The sequence below is a fragment of the Aspergillus clavatus genome, genomic scaffold (genome assembly GCF_000002715.2).
Source record: "Aspergillus clavatus NRRL 1 1099423829798 genomic scaffold, whole genome shotgun sequence".
Taxonomy (NCBI): Eukaryota; Fungi; Ascomycota; class Eurotiomycetes; order Eurotiales; family Aspergillaceae; genus Aspergillus; species Aspergillus clavatus.
Window position 1 is genome coordinate 220,005 of NW_001517101.1, and position 17,297 is coordinate 237,301.

The 17,297-nt window shown below is 48.7% G+C and overlaps 2 protein-coding genes across 2 annotated transcripts, besides 9 other annotated features; one reads left to right on the forward strand and one right to left on the reverse strand.

The window, feature by feature from the left end:
- The first annotated feature begins 1,404 nt into the window (after positions 1 to 1,404).
- Positions 1,405 to 1,429: a microsatellite.
- A 1,547-nt stretch (positions 1,430 to 2,976) lies between these two features.
- Positions 2,977 to 2,996: a microsatellite.
- A 2,052-nt stretch (positions 2,997 to 5,048) lies between these two features.
- Positions 5,049 to 5,079: a microsatellite.
- A 120-nt stretch (positions 5,080 to 5,199) lies between these two features.
- Positions 5,200 to 5,236: a microsatellite.
- A 457-nt stretch (positions 5,237 to 5,693) lies between these two features.
- Positions 5,694 to 5,716: a microsatellite.
- Positions 5,717 to 5,942: 226 nt separating this feature from the next.
- Positions 5,943 to 5,974: a microsatellite.
- Positions 5,975 to 6,702: 728 nt separating this feature from the next.
- ACLA_088770 (VWA and PH domain-containing RING finger protein) lies at positions 6,703 to 9,987 on the forward strand (the record flags this gene model as incomplete). The annotated part of the gene is made up of 5 exons (XM_001272612.1): positions 6,703 to 6,958; positions 7,030 to 7,705; positions 7,768 to 7,991; positions 8,064 to 8,760; positions 8,817 to 9,987. 5 exons carry the CDS (start codon positions 6,703 to 6,705, stop codon positions 9,985 to 9,987), a joined length of 3,024 nt encoding a protein of 1,007 aa, XP_001272613.1.
- Positions 9,988 to 10,165: 178 nt separating this feature from the next.
- Positions 10,166 to 10,199: a microsatellite.
- Positions 10,200 to 11,184: 985 nt separating this feature from the next.
- Positions 11,185 to 11,210: a microsatellite.
- Positions 11,185 to 11,211: a microsatellite.
- A 3,398-nt stretch (positions 11,212 to 14,609) lies between these two features.
- ACLA_088780 (uncharacterized protein) lies at positions 14,610 to 15,233 on the reverse strand (the record flags this gene model as incomplete). Its single annotated transcript, XM_001272613.1, has 1 exon — positions 14,610 to 15,233. The coding sequence occupies one exon, from the start codon at positions 15,231 to 15,233 to the stop codon at positions 14,610 to 14,612; it is 624 nt and encodes a 207-aa protein (XP_001272614.1).
- Between the last annotated feature and the right edge of the window lie 2,064 nt (positions 15,234 to 17,297).

Here is a 17,297-nt window from a genome sequence, read left to right on the forward strand (position 1 = left end):
ATATACCAAAACGGGCCAAACTCCCCATATGGGATCACTGCTCATTGACGTCCAGTGTATTCTGGCGCATCCAGAACCAGCGTCACTTTATGCGACTGCATAAGACCAGCCAGTGCGACGAACCTGCCATTTCCGCCTGCAGGTACTGACAGGTCGGCTGTAGCATATATCGAGATTAACAACCCTTTCCTCTCTCGCAGAACACGTCTGATCTTGCTGGAGATTGGATCTGATGGGAATCCGGGAATCGCTCGATCTCGATACACGGTTCATGTGCCCGTACCGCCACCGCCAACTCAATCTATCGGGCGCTGGCTCCGCAGCGGTAGCTGGAGTTCCAGTTCCATTCTTGGTTCGATAGTATCGAGGTTGAGTATCGGGTTTGTGTCGATTTATGAGCCTATAATCTATATGCTATAGGGTGGAATTGGATATAGGAGTGCTGAGCTTACATTGGTTCTGGATGGGGATGGGAGCGGAGCAGAGAGGCTGCTGTTCATCTGCAATATGATGACTCCAAGGGCTCAGCAAACAAGTATCCCAATGTCTTCAGGACTCGAAGCTCAGCGCAGTCGTATGCTCATTGCTCACGGCACAGGACATAGAGCCGGAGTCAGTGATCGGCAGGACACCCTTGCTCGGCAGAGTGCAGACGTTGTGTACCCATCTCCAAAGCCCGAGCTCCAGGCCTTAATAATTTGGAACAGACGACAGACGAGTAGATTGGATGGTACGTCTATTGATGGATATCCGAATTGGTTCGATGGGCGGATGCACTGTCTCAAGATGTTGTAGGGGGGTGATGGGATGGTAGGATGTTGCGTGATACAGATCACATTGGCAGCAGATGGAGATAGGTGCATCATCCCATTTGTGATACAGATCATATGGATTGGATGTATCATGATGTTATAATACGTACTGACTCCGAGTACGTTCAGTACAGTGGTCAGTCCGGATTACACCGTCGATACCTAACATGCCATGTCTTACTCGAAGTCGACCTTGGCCAGTCTATGTGTCTTTATTGTCTTTACTGTCTAGATAGTCTGTACAGTATCTGGTCGCCTCCAACTGTTCGCCTGTGATTCTAGCCAGAAAAAGACACTGTCTTGTAGTTATTTGCTATTAACAGCTCAGTTGATCCTAGTTCCTAATATCCTACCTTGGTACGTTGATACTTGATTCTCCCAGAAATAACCTCCTCTGACTAAGTAACTAGTCTAGTACTTCTGCCAACTTAACTGAAGAGTCTCACGATAGTTTCAACCAACCACTAAGAAGCAAGGATCCTGCTCCTTTTGACAGCTCTGCAAAAACCTCGACTCTATCCTGCTTCCTGCCTTGTTTTCCCGTCTGTGGATTGCATGCACAGGGCAACCGGCTGCCTTGTCCTGAGTCAGTGGGAGAGAGGGAGGGAGGGAGAGAGATCTACTGGCTTGTCTCGCTAGTTTGTAGATAGATATACAGGGCGAAGCTGACTGTACAGCATAGAGTTGCAGTCTTGCAGAGCGAGAGTGTGTACAAAGATAGATAGATAGAAGTCGGTGTGGGCTGATATGCCCAAGACTCGGGTGGTACAACCGCACAAAGCACGGAGGGACGACGTGACAGTGATTATTCATACATATGATGGACATTATCCTCCGTGCTGGTTACCCCTGCATGGAGCATACTCCATACAGTAAGTACATAATAAATGCCATCACCTCGAAACCCTTTGGGAGTTAGTAAGCTCGACCCTGACTAGTGCACCCCAATTCAGTATTTATTCTCCGAGTTGATGGTCCTCCAACGGACTGGCTAGTGAACCATGGTCGATCCTTTAGTCTAGTTCCATTTTCACGAGGGGGATCGAGGATTTGAAAGGAAGAGACCCTGGTCCCTGGATCAAGCGACCGGTATCAATTATCAACGATCGAGAACCCGCTATCGGTGACCCAGTGACCATTGTTGATGTTTCTGTCGTGCCCAGCTGACTACCTACAGAGTACAGAGTGTATCTAGTAAGTCGCCACTCGCGTTCCAAGGTCGGCGCCTTGATCGAAAGCAAGCTAAACGTCGTCGCTGAGTGGTAAGAGAAACGAGGAAAGTCGGCTTGGAAAATCGGACCTGGAATGGTGGAAGAACCCTTTTCTCCTTCTCTTTCAGTTGTCCAGTAGGATGCGAGCCGGATGAAGTACGGAATAGATCGATAGTTCTTCACCGTTCAATGGGACGGGAAGGGGAAACTGAAAGTCAGTTAATTCCATGGAAGGATCAATAAATACAACCAAGAGTCCAAGACGGATTGTATCGCGTGGAAGGCTGGCAGGGGGGAAGTCCAACCGTCGGAGTCTGTCGAATTGGCTAGATGTGGTTAGTTCCAATTTGCCTGGTGAAACCGCTAACATTAACAGTATTCAATAATTATTATTGATTGAAATTGACGGGAAGTTCAAAGGCTCATCAAGCATGTCCGCTTGTTTGTAATTTGGATGATCTCTGGGGCACAGAGTGAAAGACAGTCAGTATTTATGAAGGAGAAGATACAACTTCGATCGTAGCTATGTAGACCGTAGTACTCCGTAGTAGATCAGTCAATCGGCCCCAAAATTAGGAGTGCTTCAGTGTACTACAATCCGGGTCTGGTGGTTTTGTGGAGGGGATCCTCAATGTGGTGGTGGGCGGTGGCTTTGAGCGCCGAAGCCAAGCAGCCAGCTCGTTGATGGCCGATGCATCTGTCTGTCTGCTTCACACTACTCCAAAGTCAAGACAAGACCATTTGTCTTTGAGTGCCTTCTATCTACACCAGATTGGAGAATGCAAACACTGACATAAGGTATTACTAGGAAAGTGAAAGAGATCTCATTTGATGGATGTTCATAAGACGCAATCGATGGACCCAACCCAGAGCAAAACCATGGCTCTTCCAGGTCTCGGAACGGTTCAATCGGGAGACCAACGAGCCAACGAGGGCAGACAGACATAGGGGCTTGAGTGAGTGAGTGAGTGAGATATCCTGATTTCTGTGAATGCATAGCAAGAATATCAACTTGTTACTTGACAGTATGTACTCCGTATCTACTACAGAGTCTAACTGATATGACGATACACAGGATATGTGGTCGGTCTTCGACCCTCGTTTAGCAAAAAAAAAAAAGGCTACATTTTTTTGAATTCCCGTCCCCCTGCTGGTCAACCGTCTAGTCTGCCTTAGTCTAGTCTGATTAATACTCAGCGGAATTCCCACAGGAATCCCGAAAATCACACTTACACAAACTTGCCGACGAGACCCCCCTCCATGCTGACTCCATAGAGTCATACATTAAACTATCTCTAGTCAACCAGCGACCTGGAAAAAAAGAAAACCACCATGACCAGAGTCAAGAGATGACGATCTCTGGATGTTTGACTAAGTCCTTGCCAGTCCCAGGCGACCAAGATCCCAGTGACTGACAGAAAACGCTCCGGGATCGACAGTCGGCTCCCGGGGCAGTGGTCAATCCTTGCTCCATTGTGCAAAAGCTCGCGGGCCACTTTTGATGAAGATGGGTCGGTGTCTCCATCGTCCACTGAATACGGTGTCGATCGTGAAAAAATGTTCTGGGATCTGTTGGATGGAGAATATCCATCGATGATGGAGTATACTATGGACCTTGTCGATTGTCTGTGCTCGGACCCGGGAGTCATGAAGCTTGTCAGTGTCATGCTGGATGGGAGACTAGGGTTGAAACAGTGGCAGATATATAATGTGGCTTGATCTTTGCGATATGATTGTTGGGCTTCATACCGGGAATTGAATCATCAATGCGGGACGACCGATGATGTGTATAAATACATAATTGACAGGTCAGGCTCTGCAAGGGGAGTTTATCGACAGCTCAAGCAAGGAGGATCGGGCTGACCAGTTGATGATATGGACGACTTGCATCGCTCATACTACTGATCGCTTGTACAGACAGAAAAAGGGCATAATAATAAGAGTCGAGAAGCTATCTATGTAAAATGATCTACAGTCTCACAAACAACTCTCCTCTGTTGATATGGGGTATTTGTGTACTTCGTACACAAATAGCTCCCGCCCTGCCCGAGTCTCGATTTGAGTTACACAACAATCGACAAGAAGTCAGTTTGGTGTCTTCGGGATTAGTTACATGGGACGGATTTGCACAACTCTGTTTTTTGGGTCATGCATCGAGGTCAGGATGTCAGGTGGGAGACCATACATTGGAATCTAAACCATCTGTGACTATCTACGCCGCATAGTAGTAGAGAGTGATTATATATTCATGTCTCATGGGGTCAAGGGTTGTTTATACTAGTACTACGGGCTACCAGCTAGTGATTGTAATCATAGGTTGAACCCCTAACTGTAACAGCAATCAACCAGAGACGGAGCATTCATCTATTGATGGTGATTAGTTGGAGGCCAATTCTGCAGAAAAAGATAAAGAGGGATTACATCATCATCAGTGAGGAGAGTCAGAACAATGACTGTCACAAGTCATTGTTCTCAATTCTTCGAGAATCCGGATCCCTTGACAGATCAAGAAGTACTAGTTTATCAGATATGTACTCTCAACTAGTAGATAATTGCTGAGGCTACAAAGTACAGATACTAATCATACTACTACTGCATTCAGGGGTGCAGCACACACTCCTTTTTACCTAAGAATTGGTGATTATTTTCCAGCTTTCCACACTGAATTTCTTGGAGACTTGGATATTAGGAGGACTGCCTGGTTAGCGTTGACTCTCCCGTACTAACTACTACTACGTAGTGAGTTAGTTACTCCTGTTAGTCGCAGTCCCACTGGCTTAGTCTCACATGAGATCCGTGGATTTTCCTGTTCCTGACTTTCTATCAACTTTTGGGAAGAAAAACCGCGTGTGGTTTTCCCGCCCCACAGAACGCCCAGCTTGCCCTGCATTACTCTTCTCTCACTGGCCTTTTATTAACCTTTGACTCCGAGTCATCCTACGCTAAACTACGTATGTAGTTTACTAGTTAGGTACTGGGACTCTGGGACTCTTGAACTCTGGCACACATTAATTAGTCTACCTGCCTATCTAACTAACCAACTAACTAACTAACTAGGAATTTTGATGATGGTTGAATTTCATCTGGCATTTCCTCAAGCCTTCCATCCTTCAAGGTTTCTCTTTCTCCTCAGGACGGACGACGACGACGACGGAGGACGTGTGATTAATGTTATTTTACCATCATCATCATCATCCTCCTCCTCATCAGCATACATGGTCCCCTGATTTGTCTTCTGAGGATACCTGCCTTCGACGAGACTCAAATTGTCCCCTTCTGCTCCCCCTCAGATCCAATCATCATCCTCTGCCCCAGCGACTATCAACGGCATCCTGAACACCGGCTCGGACACCGTCGCAGAGATACAGACAAGGTGTCCACTACCACGATATCTCCAGGGTCCAGGCTCCTCCTGACTTGAGCCTTTTTCCGATTTATGCAATAATACCGCATCTTAAGTCCAGGTACGTCGCAGGTACTCCGTCCTTTCGTCCTATGCACAGTGTCCTCTGGAGCAGTCCTCACTAACCATCTATTAACTAGATACTTCAGAGTATGTTGTCTTCCCTCTCAATAATTATCTATCCTCAAGTACCAATTTTTATGGCCCCCCTGGTCAACAATTCAAGCAAGATACTACTTATTTGTCTACTACCACTACTACATACAAATCATCATCATCATCATCGTCATTCGGGCTTTTCTTGTCTTTGCGCCCCTCCCCAAAATCCCCACTCGTGCTAAACTGCTAATCTTCTTCTGAACACTTTGAATCCTCTTGCTCCCCACTTCAACTTCCCCTAACTAGTAAATTCCTCTCTCTGACCTCTCTGTTGTCCCCCTTCTCCTCTAACTACCTACTCCGTATTGCCATTCGCACTACGCTTTCCCATTGACCTTCCTCCTGCTCCATCTGTCCTTTTTCCTTTTTCTTTTTTTTTTTTTTCTTTTCGGGCTACTTATAATTAACTTTTTTGATTTCTCCTATCCGTCTAGGATTAACCTCTCTCCTTTTTCGTGGCCCATGTGGAAACACAGATCGGATTCCAAGTCGGGGAACGTCGATTCAGGCCATCATCTCAATTTGTCCGATTTTGGCTTCTTTGGTCGTTCCAAAAAGAAATCTCCGCAGCGTGAGTGCGCCTTTTACTATTACTACCACTACCACGTCTCTTCTTCCTATCACTTTTGCCTTCGAAGAGCTTCCTCCTTCGCTTCTTTTCTGAGATTTCTCTTGGGTTGCGGTTCTGTTGTTGTCGCGTTAGTTCTTATCTGGCTTGCCTACTACTACATTCGCTTGCAATCAAACTACTCTTCCCTCTCTTTCGCATTCCCCCCTGCAACGATAGACGACATAGGGGACACCAAGCGCTGCTGTCTTCCTCAATCTACCCTGCCCATCCGCTGACGAGCATCTGCAACCCTTTGCGTGACCTTCAGATCTCTCCTCCCGGCCTGATTCCCCCTCCCGCTTACCTCGGCGCCCATTCCGTCCCTTCTCTCGTTTTCACTCAGATCGGCCGGGGGGCAGTCTCTCTAGTCAAACTGATACTTCCCGATCTCGCGCTGCTTCCACTGTTGGCACTTCCCTTCATTCTGACCGCTCTGGCTCAGGCTGGCAATCAACCGCCCATCAGAACTTTTCGCCAGCGCCGTTAAACCCTCAAGCCAGTGGACCAATGGCGGGGGTGATGAACGTTGACCGGAGCCGCACTCGAAGAGATCGAACATTTGTTGGAAGTGAATGCGCGGTGTGCGAGGAACCCTTGGAGCACACTCTGCGCGGAGAGCGGGTCCTTCAATTCTCTTGCACGCATGTGGCGCATGAAGCCTGTGTTTACGAGTACATCAAGGAATTCGAAGGCCAGTACTGCCCTACCTGCGATGCCCCGTTGGAATTGGATACCAGTCGAGGGGGCCATGTGCTGGACATCGGTAAGTCAAGCGGAGCTGCATCACGGCGGGCCAATCATAAATGTCCCATATACTGACGGCTGTGAACCCAGAAAAATTGAGCAACATTGTTCGTTCAGCGACCAGTGATGCCGCCACGCAACGCAGTCTTACCACCCCAACCCCATGGGATCAACCCCCATCCCGTGGACGACCCCCTAGTGATACAGGAAGTCGATCCTACCATCACGACAGCCGGGACCACTGGAGCCGGAGAGATAGCCGAGATACCGGCAGTCAGCGGGACCGGATGGAGCGTCTCACGACGGGATCCCGCCAACAGCATTCTCGAAATGGCAGCGCGGCCGGGTCGTCGGGCGATTACGAAGCTCAACACCAGAGCAATGGCAGACGACATGACTATGATGTTCAGGCCATGGAATCCGATCTCAGCCCTCGTCCGCCCCCGACAAAGAATCCTATCCCGGCCCCAACGGTCACCATTCGCAGCGAATTCCCCACCCTCAACCGTTCCCGGCAACAGCAGTCGTTGACGTGCCTGATCACGGTGGAAATCCCCGAAGGGAGCTGGGGTCCGGACTCAGAGGATTTCCGGAAAAGCACGTCCAGTGCGTTGCCACCGCAGGATGAGCCATATGGGGGCGTGATGCGTTTTCCCACTGTGCAAGAAGCTCGGTCGATTCAATCTGAACCCCAAGAAAATCTCGATGACATTGCCGAGGATCTGCGTACACGCGTCGACAATTGGCATGGCCTGGAGTTTGCACGGTGGGTCTCTTCAGCTGGCTTCTGGCTTACTCTGTTGAGAAATATACTGACATTGATTCTAGATTCGGGAAGCTTCGCTTGCATGGCCACATGCGCGTGGGCAAGGATCGGGAATCGTGGCAGGAGCTGGAATGCTACCTCTTTGCTGAGATGCTCATCTGTATCAAAGAGAAGAAGGTCAATGCTCACCAGTATGACGACCAACCCAAGCGCAAATCCACACGGAGTTCGCTCAAGGGTTCAATTCTCATCAGGAAGCACCTGAAGAGTGTCGAAATATCGTCAGGTCAGCCGCCTTATCTTCCCCCCCACTTCAAAAACCACTTCGAACAACGTAGAGAAACTGACGGTCCTATAGATGAGCCTGTACTCACCCTCAACCTCTCCGTGAGCGAGCTTCCGTGCTTCTTTCTTCGCTTCCAGAGCCGGAATCAACTGGAGACCTGGCGTCGGGCTCTTCGCGATCTCCATCAGTCTGATGCCACGTCCCGACATACCGATTATGACGTGGATCATTCAGGCGCAGAGGAGGAGGACTACAGGGTTAGCCAGATCAAGCGGCAGGCCTCGATCAACTCCTCTTACGGAGCCGGGCGATCCAACAACACCGCTATCACCGACTACACCGCGGTAGACAATCTGTCCATCTCCACGATCCACATTCCTCTCGACGTCGTCGTTGTCATCCCGGTGTCTTCCTCCATGCAGGGTCTGAAGATTACCCTTCTGCGTGACGCGCTCAAGTTCCTCGTGCAAAATCTCGGGCCCCGAGATCGCATGGGGTTGGTGACCTTCGGTTCTAGTGGTGGGGGCGTGCCTCTGGTGGGAATGACGACCAAGTCGTGGGGTGGATGGAACAAGATTCTCAACTCTATCCGCCCTGTTGGACAGAAAAGCCTTCGTGCAGACGTTGTTGAAGGTGCCAATGTTGCAATGGACCTGCTGATGCAGCGGAAGTCGAACAATCCGGTTTCCACGATTCTCTTGATCAGCGACTCGTCCACATCGGATCCTGAGAGTGTTGATTTTGTCGTCTCCAGGGCTGAAGCTGCCAAGTAAGTCACTCTCCAGAGCTTGCAAATTGATGAAATCATGACTAACAATTTGACAGAATTAGCATTCACTCCTTTGGACTTGGATTGACCCACAAACCCGACACGATGATCGAACTCTCCACTCGGACTAAAGGATCTTACCTTTACGTCAAGGACTGGATGATGCTCCGGGAATGTGTTGCCGGCTGTCTTGGTGCTCTGCAAACCACGTCACATCAGAACGTCAAGCTGAAGCTGCGTCTTCCTGAGGGCTCGCCCGCCAAATTCGTCAAGATCAGCGGGGCTCTTCACACCACCAAGCGCGCCACAGGTAGAGATGCCGAGGCGGCACTCGGAGACCTCCGGTTTGGAGATAAGCGTGATGTGTTGGTCCAGCTTGTCATCCAGCCCGACAATTCGACTCAAGAGAGCATGCCGCAGGATCCGTGGGAGAGTCTGGTGTCTGGATTGGAAGCTCTGGGAGGTGGCTCGGACGGAGACGAACAACGCGTGGCGAGCGTGGAGGAGGTTCCCCTGATTCAGGCGGATCTCACCTACGGTGATCTCCTTCGTGATGGCCATCTCACCCATTCGCCTCGCCCGTCGCTGCTTGCGATCACTATGCTTCCCCTTAACCCGAGGGCTAGAGGCGGACGCCCCTCGACACCGCCGATTCCCCCTCATCCATCGATCGTTCAGCGACGCATGGAGTTGCTCACATCCGACATGTTGACTCGAGCGCTGACACTGGTGACTCGTGGACAGCATGATCGCGCCCAACATCTCTTGACCGAGACTCGGAGTATCCTCAAGGGTCTCGGTAAGGGTGGCCTCCCCCCACTACCGCCCGGTGCTGCGAAGCCAAGTGGTCACATTGACGCTGGCAGTCGTGGGGAGACCCCCTTATCTGTCTCTCCCCAGTCTTCTAATTATACCGAAGGCCATTCGTCAGCCGCGTCTGATGCAGCGACCATCGCCCCTGTTCCCGCCGTCGACGCACAGACGATGACAGCGTTGGATGCGGATCTGGAGTCTGCGTTGGAATGGATCAACCATCCCGCGGTGTTTGGGCGAGACTCTCGCAAGGCGGTGTTGCAGGCGATTGGTGTTATTTCGTCGCAGCGCGCTTACACATACCGCACGCCATCCGAGGCTCACTGGGCACAGCGAGTGTTGGGTATCCGGCGACTGACGGAGCGGTCAAAGGATTGGCGTGAGACTGGGGACGACGCACTTACCGAAGAGTAACCTTGCGGGTCATGGTCTTTGTTGCCTCTTTTTCATTCCAAAATTGCGTGCACCCCCCTCCCCTTTTATTGTTGGTTTCTTTGTTTGGTGTCCTTTTTTTTGACTATCCTATCCCGCCATCTTCCTCACCTCTTTTCCAATCTTTTTTTTTTATTTCCCCAGCACAGTGGGCAGGCCCTTTTTTTTGTTTTTTTTTTTCTCTTTCTTCTTTTCATATTATGATACCACTTCTGTTTCGACTATGATTGCGCAGTATGATACCACGGACTTCCCCTGTTTGAATCACCTCTCCGTTTATTTTTTGGTTTTTCTTCCCCGATTTCGCTTCTATAATGGGGATATACCTGTGTATATATCACACTTGATTACCTGCCTTTTTCCCCCCTATTTTTCTTCTCTTGGTTGGGCGGCGGGTAAGCATTTGCATATGGATGACCTTGATGTTTTTATTGGTGGGTGGTCAAATTGTGCTTTGCTGTCATGCTCGATTCATCGTGTGCTCTTTTCGATGCCCCGAATGAAAGAATCGTTCTCTACCGATATCGCCCACTCCAAGCGCTGGGACGTAGGAAGTAACCACAAGACATGGTTCACTCCAGACTGGCCACATCGCTGGAGTTCCAACCGAGAATAGGTAACTGTAGCATACTGTTCTTTGTCTCTCCAAGCCAGCTGCCTGCGTCATTCAACAATGTCCGAAGGTCATGATCTCAGTATGCCGTTGGTCAACAACGCGGTACCATTCCCCGCGCTGTACACAGCGCAGAGGAAGTAAGTGGCCCGGCGCTTCGCTGAGCGACAACGCCTCCCTCGTAACCACCCAATGCCTCATGATCCTAGAGGAGGAGAGGACGTGAATTTACCCACGCTGACGCCATATTAACCAGAGCGAAATCCTTCACAGGACACGACCATTGAAACGGCCGGCGAGGCCCAGCGAGAATGATGCGCCGACGTTGTACAGTCCCACAAAGAAGGTTCTGGGTTCTGGGTAGTACTGCTCGAGGAAGGAGTGTTGTCAGTAGAACAGATTGGGATAGTAAGGTTGGCCATGTGAATCTGATGACGGTTTGGGGTCTGGGGTTGGTTGGTACTTGGGTCTCAATCTATCGTGTTGTTTAAGAGACTATGTCAGCAGGCACTACGGAGTAGGAGGAAGGAAGGGTGGATTTGTGAGTTGTTCTGGGGATGGTACTGTTTTTTTTTTTTTTTTTTTTTTTTTTTCCCCGTCTGTTGCATGTTGTGCTTCCTTAGGGGATGTCAGACGTGTATTAGGGAAGATAGATCGATGGATAGAGATATCGAGTCTTGGGCGTTGCTCTGCCTAGTCGGGTGCTCATCTTGGCGTCGGAATTGGTTCGCAGAGCGGGAAGGGGGGAAAGGCAAAGGCGTGTAGAAATTCGTTGATCTCCGTATGGAAGTATGCGTGCGTGTGGTGGACTGGACTTACCCTCGGGAGAGGGAGAAGGAATTCCGTTCATCCTTTCTTGTGAGTCGGTTTGTCTTACTCTACGAATGGTGGATGCTGTGCGATTTGATAACCGCCGATCAGGCTACTATGATGGATCTACATTCTACGAACATGAGAGGATATCAGCAAACGCGATTGAGATTGAAGTGGCTGCCGCAGGGAATCTCCGGACAAGCGTAATATCCCTGCTACGGGGTGAGAAGTGCCGTGGGTTACTTCCCCAGGGTTTAGGCGGGGGAGGAAGGCCAGCAACCCGATTCGGTGCTTTGTGAAGAATACGTGAAGTAGGGATTCCAAGATAGGAGAAAAGTCGGATAGTTCCCGACAAGTTCATCGTTAATCATTGAGGAGAACAGCGGTTGTAGCTGGCATCCTAGTGGACGGGTACAAAGCGAGGAAGAGAGGTGAGATATGATCATCTTGCGGAGTTTTCGGGTTCTGCTTGATAGCCATGAGCAGAGGAGGGTATTGGGCGGGGGTCGTCCCTTGAATCGGGGAGTGGTGTCTAGGTAGGTGTATTTAACTCGGTGTCAGATGTTCTAATTATGGAGTCTTCACATCGTCTGCCCTATGGCGCCGGCGTTTAGCTGGGCATGGGAGACGATCCGATTTGAACTCCCCGGGGAGATTGGCGAGAAATGTGGACTGCGAAATCCGAGTCAGACGCCATGGGTACTATGGTCGTGACTCGTGAGGGAAGCGCCGGGTGCACCCAATTTTAGATACTGCAGAGATCGAGCGAGGCTATTATTAGGTTCGTAGGAAGATACAATTTACAACAGAGGATGTTGATTCGCTAACGAAGAGGTGATAGACACGGTCGCCAAATGATCCAAGTAAGGAGGAGGAAAATCCAAGGCAGAAAGAAACTCGACTTCGCATATCGGGAACCCGCAGTAGGTGAGAAGTACATGCTTAGCAGACATAAATCGACAAAAATAGAACAAAACCTCTAGTCTAATGCATTGAGCCAATTATAGGCCAGGATCCTCCTTCCGCTCAACTGATTCCCCGCATGTGCAATCAACCTGACGCTCCAATCATATTGAAGGAACTCTATAGTTTACTTGGCAAGATTGAAAACTAGTACCAAATAGGTAAACCTCATTGCAGCTAAAATCAGATACAACATCATGCTCAATGCTCTGATTGGCTCTGTACTCAACATGAAAGTGCACTTAATTTGTGTGTAATTGAGAGAGCCGTGAATCTCTCATCCTTCCAATTTCCTGGTGGATATAATCGACAACTTTCAATGAGCCTCTATCATCCTCGACTCTAATTTTGGAGCTCGCCAGAAAGAACCGGAGCCTCTTCTCGTCTGTGTTCAGCGCTTGCAGTCTTCCCCAATGATCCAATCACGTAGATCTCAGTGCGTTTCTTGATAGACTCTGCCTCAACGTCGGCCATAGACCTAGGGATCTTCCACGAAAGCAACCAATCCCAGAGCCCCTGGGCATCGGAGATGAATCCTTTTCTATACATGTGCATCCGATCGACTATCAGATCCACCAGAAGGGTTGAAGAATGCCGTCGCAGCTTAATCCTTGCACATGCAGGCCGTTCCTCAGGCCAAGACTTTAAGATTGCCATACAACGGACGACATCACAACGATGATGCATTCATTTCCTTGCCCCCATAGTGGTTTATTTTAGGATCAGACGCGGTATCAGCAGTCGTACTCGTACTCGAATTGCAATTGAATCCATATTCTCTTTTGTTCTTTTCTTTTCTTTCTATAATTCCTGTAGCTGCTTGGGCATGGTCTATCCTAGCTTCGGAGGATCCAATGGACTAACTACTGCACCGGACTTCACCTTCTACGGGTTGTTGCACCACAGAATCTACTGAAAAGACGCTCTGCTCAGATGTATCCAAATATAGATAGAGATAAAGCATTATAATATTGTATGTGCTCAATGTAAAGTTGATGGTATGCATGGCTTTGTTATTCGACTCATTATGGTCCAAGTCAAATTCGCGATATCTGTAATACAATGTATTACCACAGAACATGTATGTAACAACCGTACCAGTAATTGCGTATATACCTGTGGCTGAGGCTATACACAGTCCATTCTTCTGAATAACTACAATAAGCAATTCCAACTAACTTAGATGCTAGAGTTCAGCCAAAGATGCCCTATAATCCTGGTCGCAGGATGGCCACGTTGTTGTTAGGGAGAATATGAGGCATCATCATGTTGTTAATTGTTGGTGCCCATACACGATTCAGCAAAGTTGTTGGTGGCGGTGAGGCTCAGCTCGGATCTATACATAACCACCTGCTGGATGATCCTTCCGTAAGGCTACTAGTTGGTAGGTAGTGCAGTACAGGTTCCATGAACCTTGTCAACTCCCTAGATAGTAGGTAGCTACTTACCGTTTTGTGGTTCCTTGTTCAGGCCAAAGATCCATGCTGACAGCTGACCACACGTGGGAGAGAATAGGACCAAAAGGCCCAGCCCTGCTGTTGATTGGCCGGGTACAGAAATCCTTCAAAGTTCAAACGGACCCAGTAGGCTGGGGTGTCTCCGCCAAGATGTTGTTGTTTCGAGGCTTGAGCCCCATGAGGATTCATGGGTGCATGAGGCTACTGGTCCTGGTCTATTTTTGTGGTGTTTGAAGCTTGTTTGAGGACGGGTTTCAGGAAAGCTATGCTTGTCATTGGAGGAGGTTAATTTCTGGGAGGCTGAAGTCAATACTAGCTTGGTCAGGTTGGGCTCAAATTGTGGATAGCTCGTGAATTGTAACAGAAAATAACATGCAGCAGAACAGTCTCCAACGCCGCCGGGCCTAGGACCAGAATTTGAACCATCCGGTATCATCCCCCGCTACCATCAATGCAAAGTAGACCTATTCTCGCTTTTCCAAAGACAACAACCGAGTAGAAACCGGAAAAGAAAACTCCATCACAGCATATACAGACCATTCGCATTGGATATCACCAGGATATCGAACACTGGATTATAGAAACTGCATCGCACAGCAAAGGAAAAGAAACAGATGCAGAGGAGCAACGCATGAAACAAGGAACCCAAACACCACGTCTCCCTCGTGATATGAGGAAGACACCAACCAGGACTCTGGATGAAGCCCAGCTCCATCGAAAAATATCGTATTCTAGCGTAGAGAGAGTGGACCAATAGCCTATCTTTCTTCGGACTCATTAGTCCTTCTCCGTTTTCCCCTAGGAGGAGGATCAAGAGACGGTGCGCGCCTCAAGGTGACCGTGTGGGTGATGATCTGCTGTATGCTGATGGACTCTTCTCTTGCGCTTCTGGGGGACTCGGTATATCGAAGTCTGAGCTCAGAAGGCGAAAAGGATGACCGCATCGCACACGGACTACACGATGAAGCCATCCCTGGAGAATATGGCGGGGGGAAGCCTAAGTGTCGTAGAGGGGCAAGAGTTCTCGGAGACTCCGGGACTGAGACTGAAGCTGGTGATAGAGGAGGAACAGATCTAGGTGTAGAAGCTGTCGATGTCCCAATTGTGAATGAGGAGGTGGAAGCACTTGACGGAATGGACAAAGTTGATGATCGACGACTGGCATATGCACATCTCGAGAAGCTTGCTCCGACTCCGTCACTGTCTGAGAAAACGGGACTGAGTACTCTTAGGAACTCTGTGTAGGCTCGTGGAGGCGGAACCGAAGGTCCATTGCCTCCTTCGCGTCTGTCGAATGCTGGTCTCTCCCGAAGCTCTGAGGGGAAAATAATGTTCTTCGCCGAAGTCCTGATAGGTGGGAGGGATGGTTTCGCGGAAGTCATATTACTGTGAGCAGGAGAGATGAGCACATAGACTTTTGAAAGAGAACACCGAGGTGGTGGTCACCTTGAGATGTGAAGTCAATGTAGTAGATGAATGATGTTCCAGAGACTTCGGAGGTGTGAACGCTCACTCAATATAGGATGCAATAGTAGACGGGTCAAACGAGTCTAGCCAAAACAAAGGAAAGCGAGCCAAGATTAAAGATGCCAAAGTAATAGTGCAAAAAAAATTCGATTCGGGGTGCAATGATGAATATATCCCAAAATTGTAGGCTCCAGGGCAATGGACAAGGTGGAGCAGTTGGTTTTCGTTGGTTTTCGTAAATGACAGTAAGATACGTGTATTATTGTATTGAACAGAAATGATACGCGTTGGTATCTGTCAGTGCTTAGCGTCGCCTCGAGTCCCCAAATGGGTTAGTGTATGCAAGCTATTCTCATGCGCCGTTAGTTCGTCCAAAATAGTAACAACCACCAGCAACCTACATCTGCCACTTCCTTAGACCCTAGTCGTCAAAGTGTAAAAAAAGAATTCGGGCTTTTTTTGATCCTGAACTCGAATATCCAGAAGTTGGACTCTATTGCTTCTATCTTTGACGTGGTGTAGGCGTCCAACTTTGAATTCGCTGACTCGCTCTTTCTGTCGCAATGGGTTCAAGGAACAGTAAGTGGGGACAAGTCCGATTCTTTACCTTGGTGTCTTAATGCTGATTTCACATCAACAAGAGAGAGATAGGTACCAACTTCTCACTGGGGCTGGTTCTGACCTCTTTCTTATAGCCCTTCCCATTATGAACAATATCTTTAAGCCCTGAGGACAGAGGGAGATGATTGCCTAGCATTGTCGCGCGCCTCCTTCAATCCTGAAGCGCCTCCTGTCATTTTATTGTCGCCTGAGCCACGGATAGATGCTCGACCCTCTGTTCATAGCTTGCTATTCGATATTGGATTTCCCGTGAAGAAGATGATCTATTCCTGTCCGTACCGGAGACGCTGGGCGGATGAAGGTACGCTGGTGCCCAATGGTAACACTTCCACCCCTTTTCTCTCCAAACCTATGTCACTTTTTGCAAGGCATGCCTGCATTGCAGGTCCATGGATACATCAAAATTCATACCTTTGCCCGCGGCTACTTGGTTGATTGGCGAATAACGCGTGGTACGAGTGACCCTTGACTCGTCTGCGTATCGCCCTTTTTCTTTTTTAAAGGTTGAGCCTCCAGACTTCAGTCCGCTTTTCTATCGACCATGATTCCATTTTGAGAATTGAAGAGTCTAAGAGTCACTAGCTAGGTTTTGCTGGTTTTTTATCCGCTTGCTCAGCAATATATTTCATGTCAGCAAACATATTTTTTTTCCCCTTTCCTTTCATCATGTCGTGTTCTCCCTTGCCGCCGAGATTGCTGTCTTCGAATGCTCTGGTATGTCTATTCTAAAGACTTGTACATTAGAGCCTGCAATTGCTTTGCCTATTCAATGTGCTCTCGTCACTTCGAACACTCTTTTCACCGCATTCTTGCCACCTTCTCCTCGCTTTCTCGTCGCTTTCTCACTCTGTGAAACACTCCAAAAAAGCTGAATTTCTCAAGGATTTAGGTATCTTTGACCTCAAAGTTCTATACACTGATGCTGGAAATCCGACGAGGGTACGTTCAGAACAACAGTGCAGCCTGCTTGCTTGCTGAATTATTGTGCATACCAGTATGACTACTCTTTCAGCGTGTCAATATGAGAACGCTTATATTCAAATACAAAGTGGTTTTTACTCTCATTGCATCACCACGCTAGCAAGATATATCTGGTAAGACCCCCTTGACTCATTGCCATGACTTTCTACTATATGCCGATAGCATGCCGAATTTGCTCATGAGCGGGGCTGCTTATACACAAACTTATCCGTGCTCAGATCTCTGTGTTGCTCTATCACATCAATTTGCCTTGTGCCATAATCTAGATTTATTATATCGCATGCATCTTTGAAACATGAATGACCCTTATTCTGGTCACGATATGTTCCTATTTTCTCTCTTTCCGGACGATCTTCTTATCATCGTCTTTTGGGGCT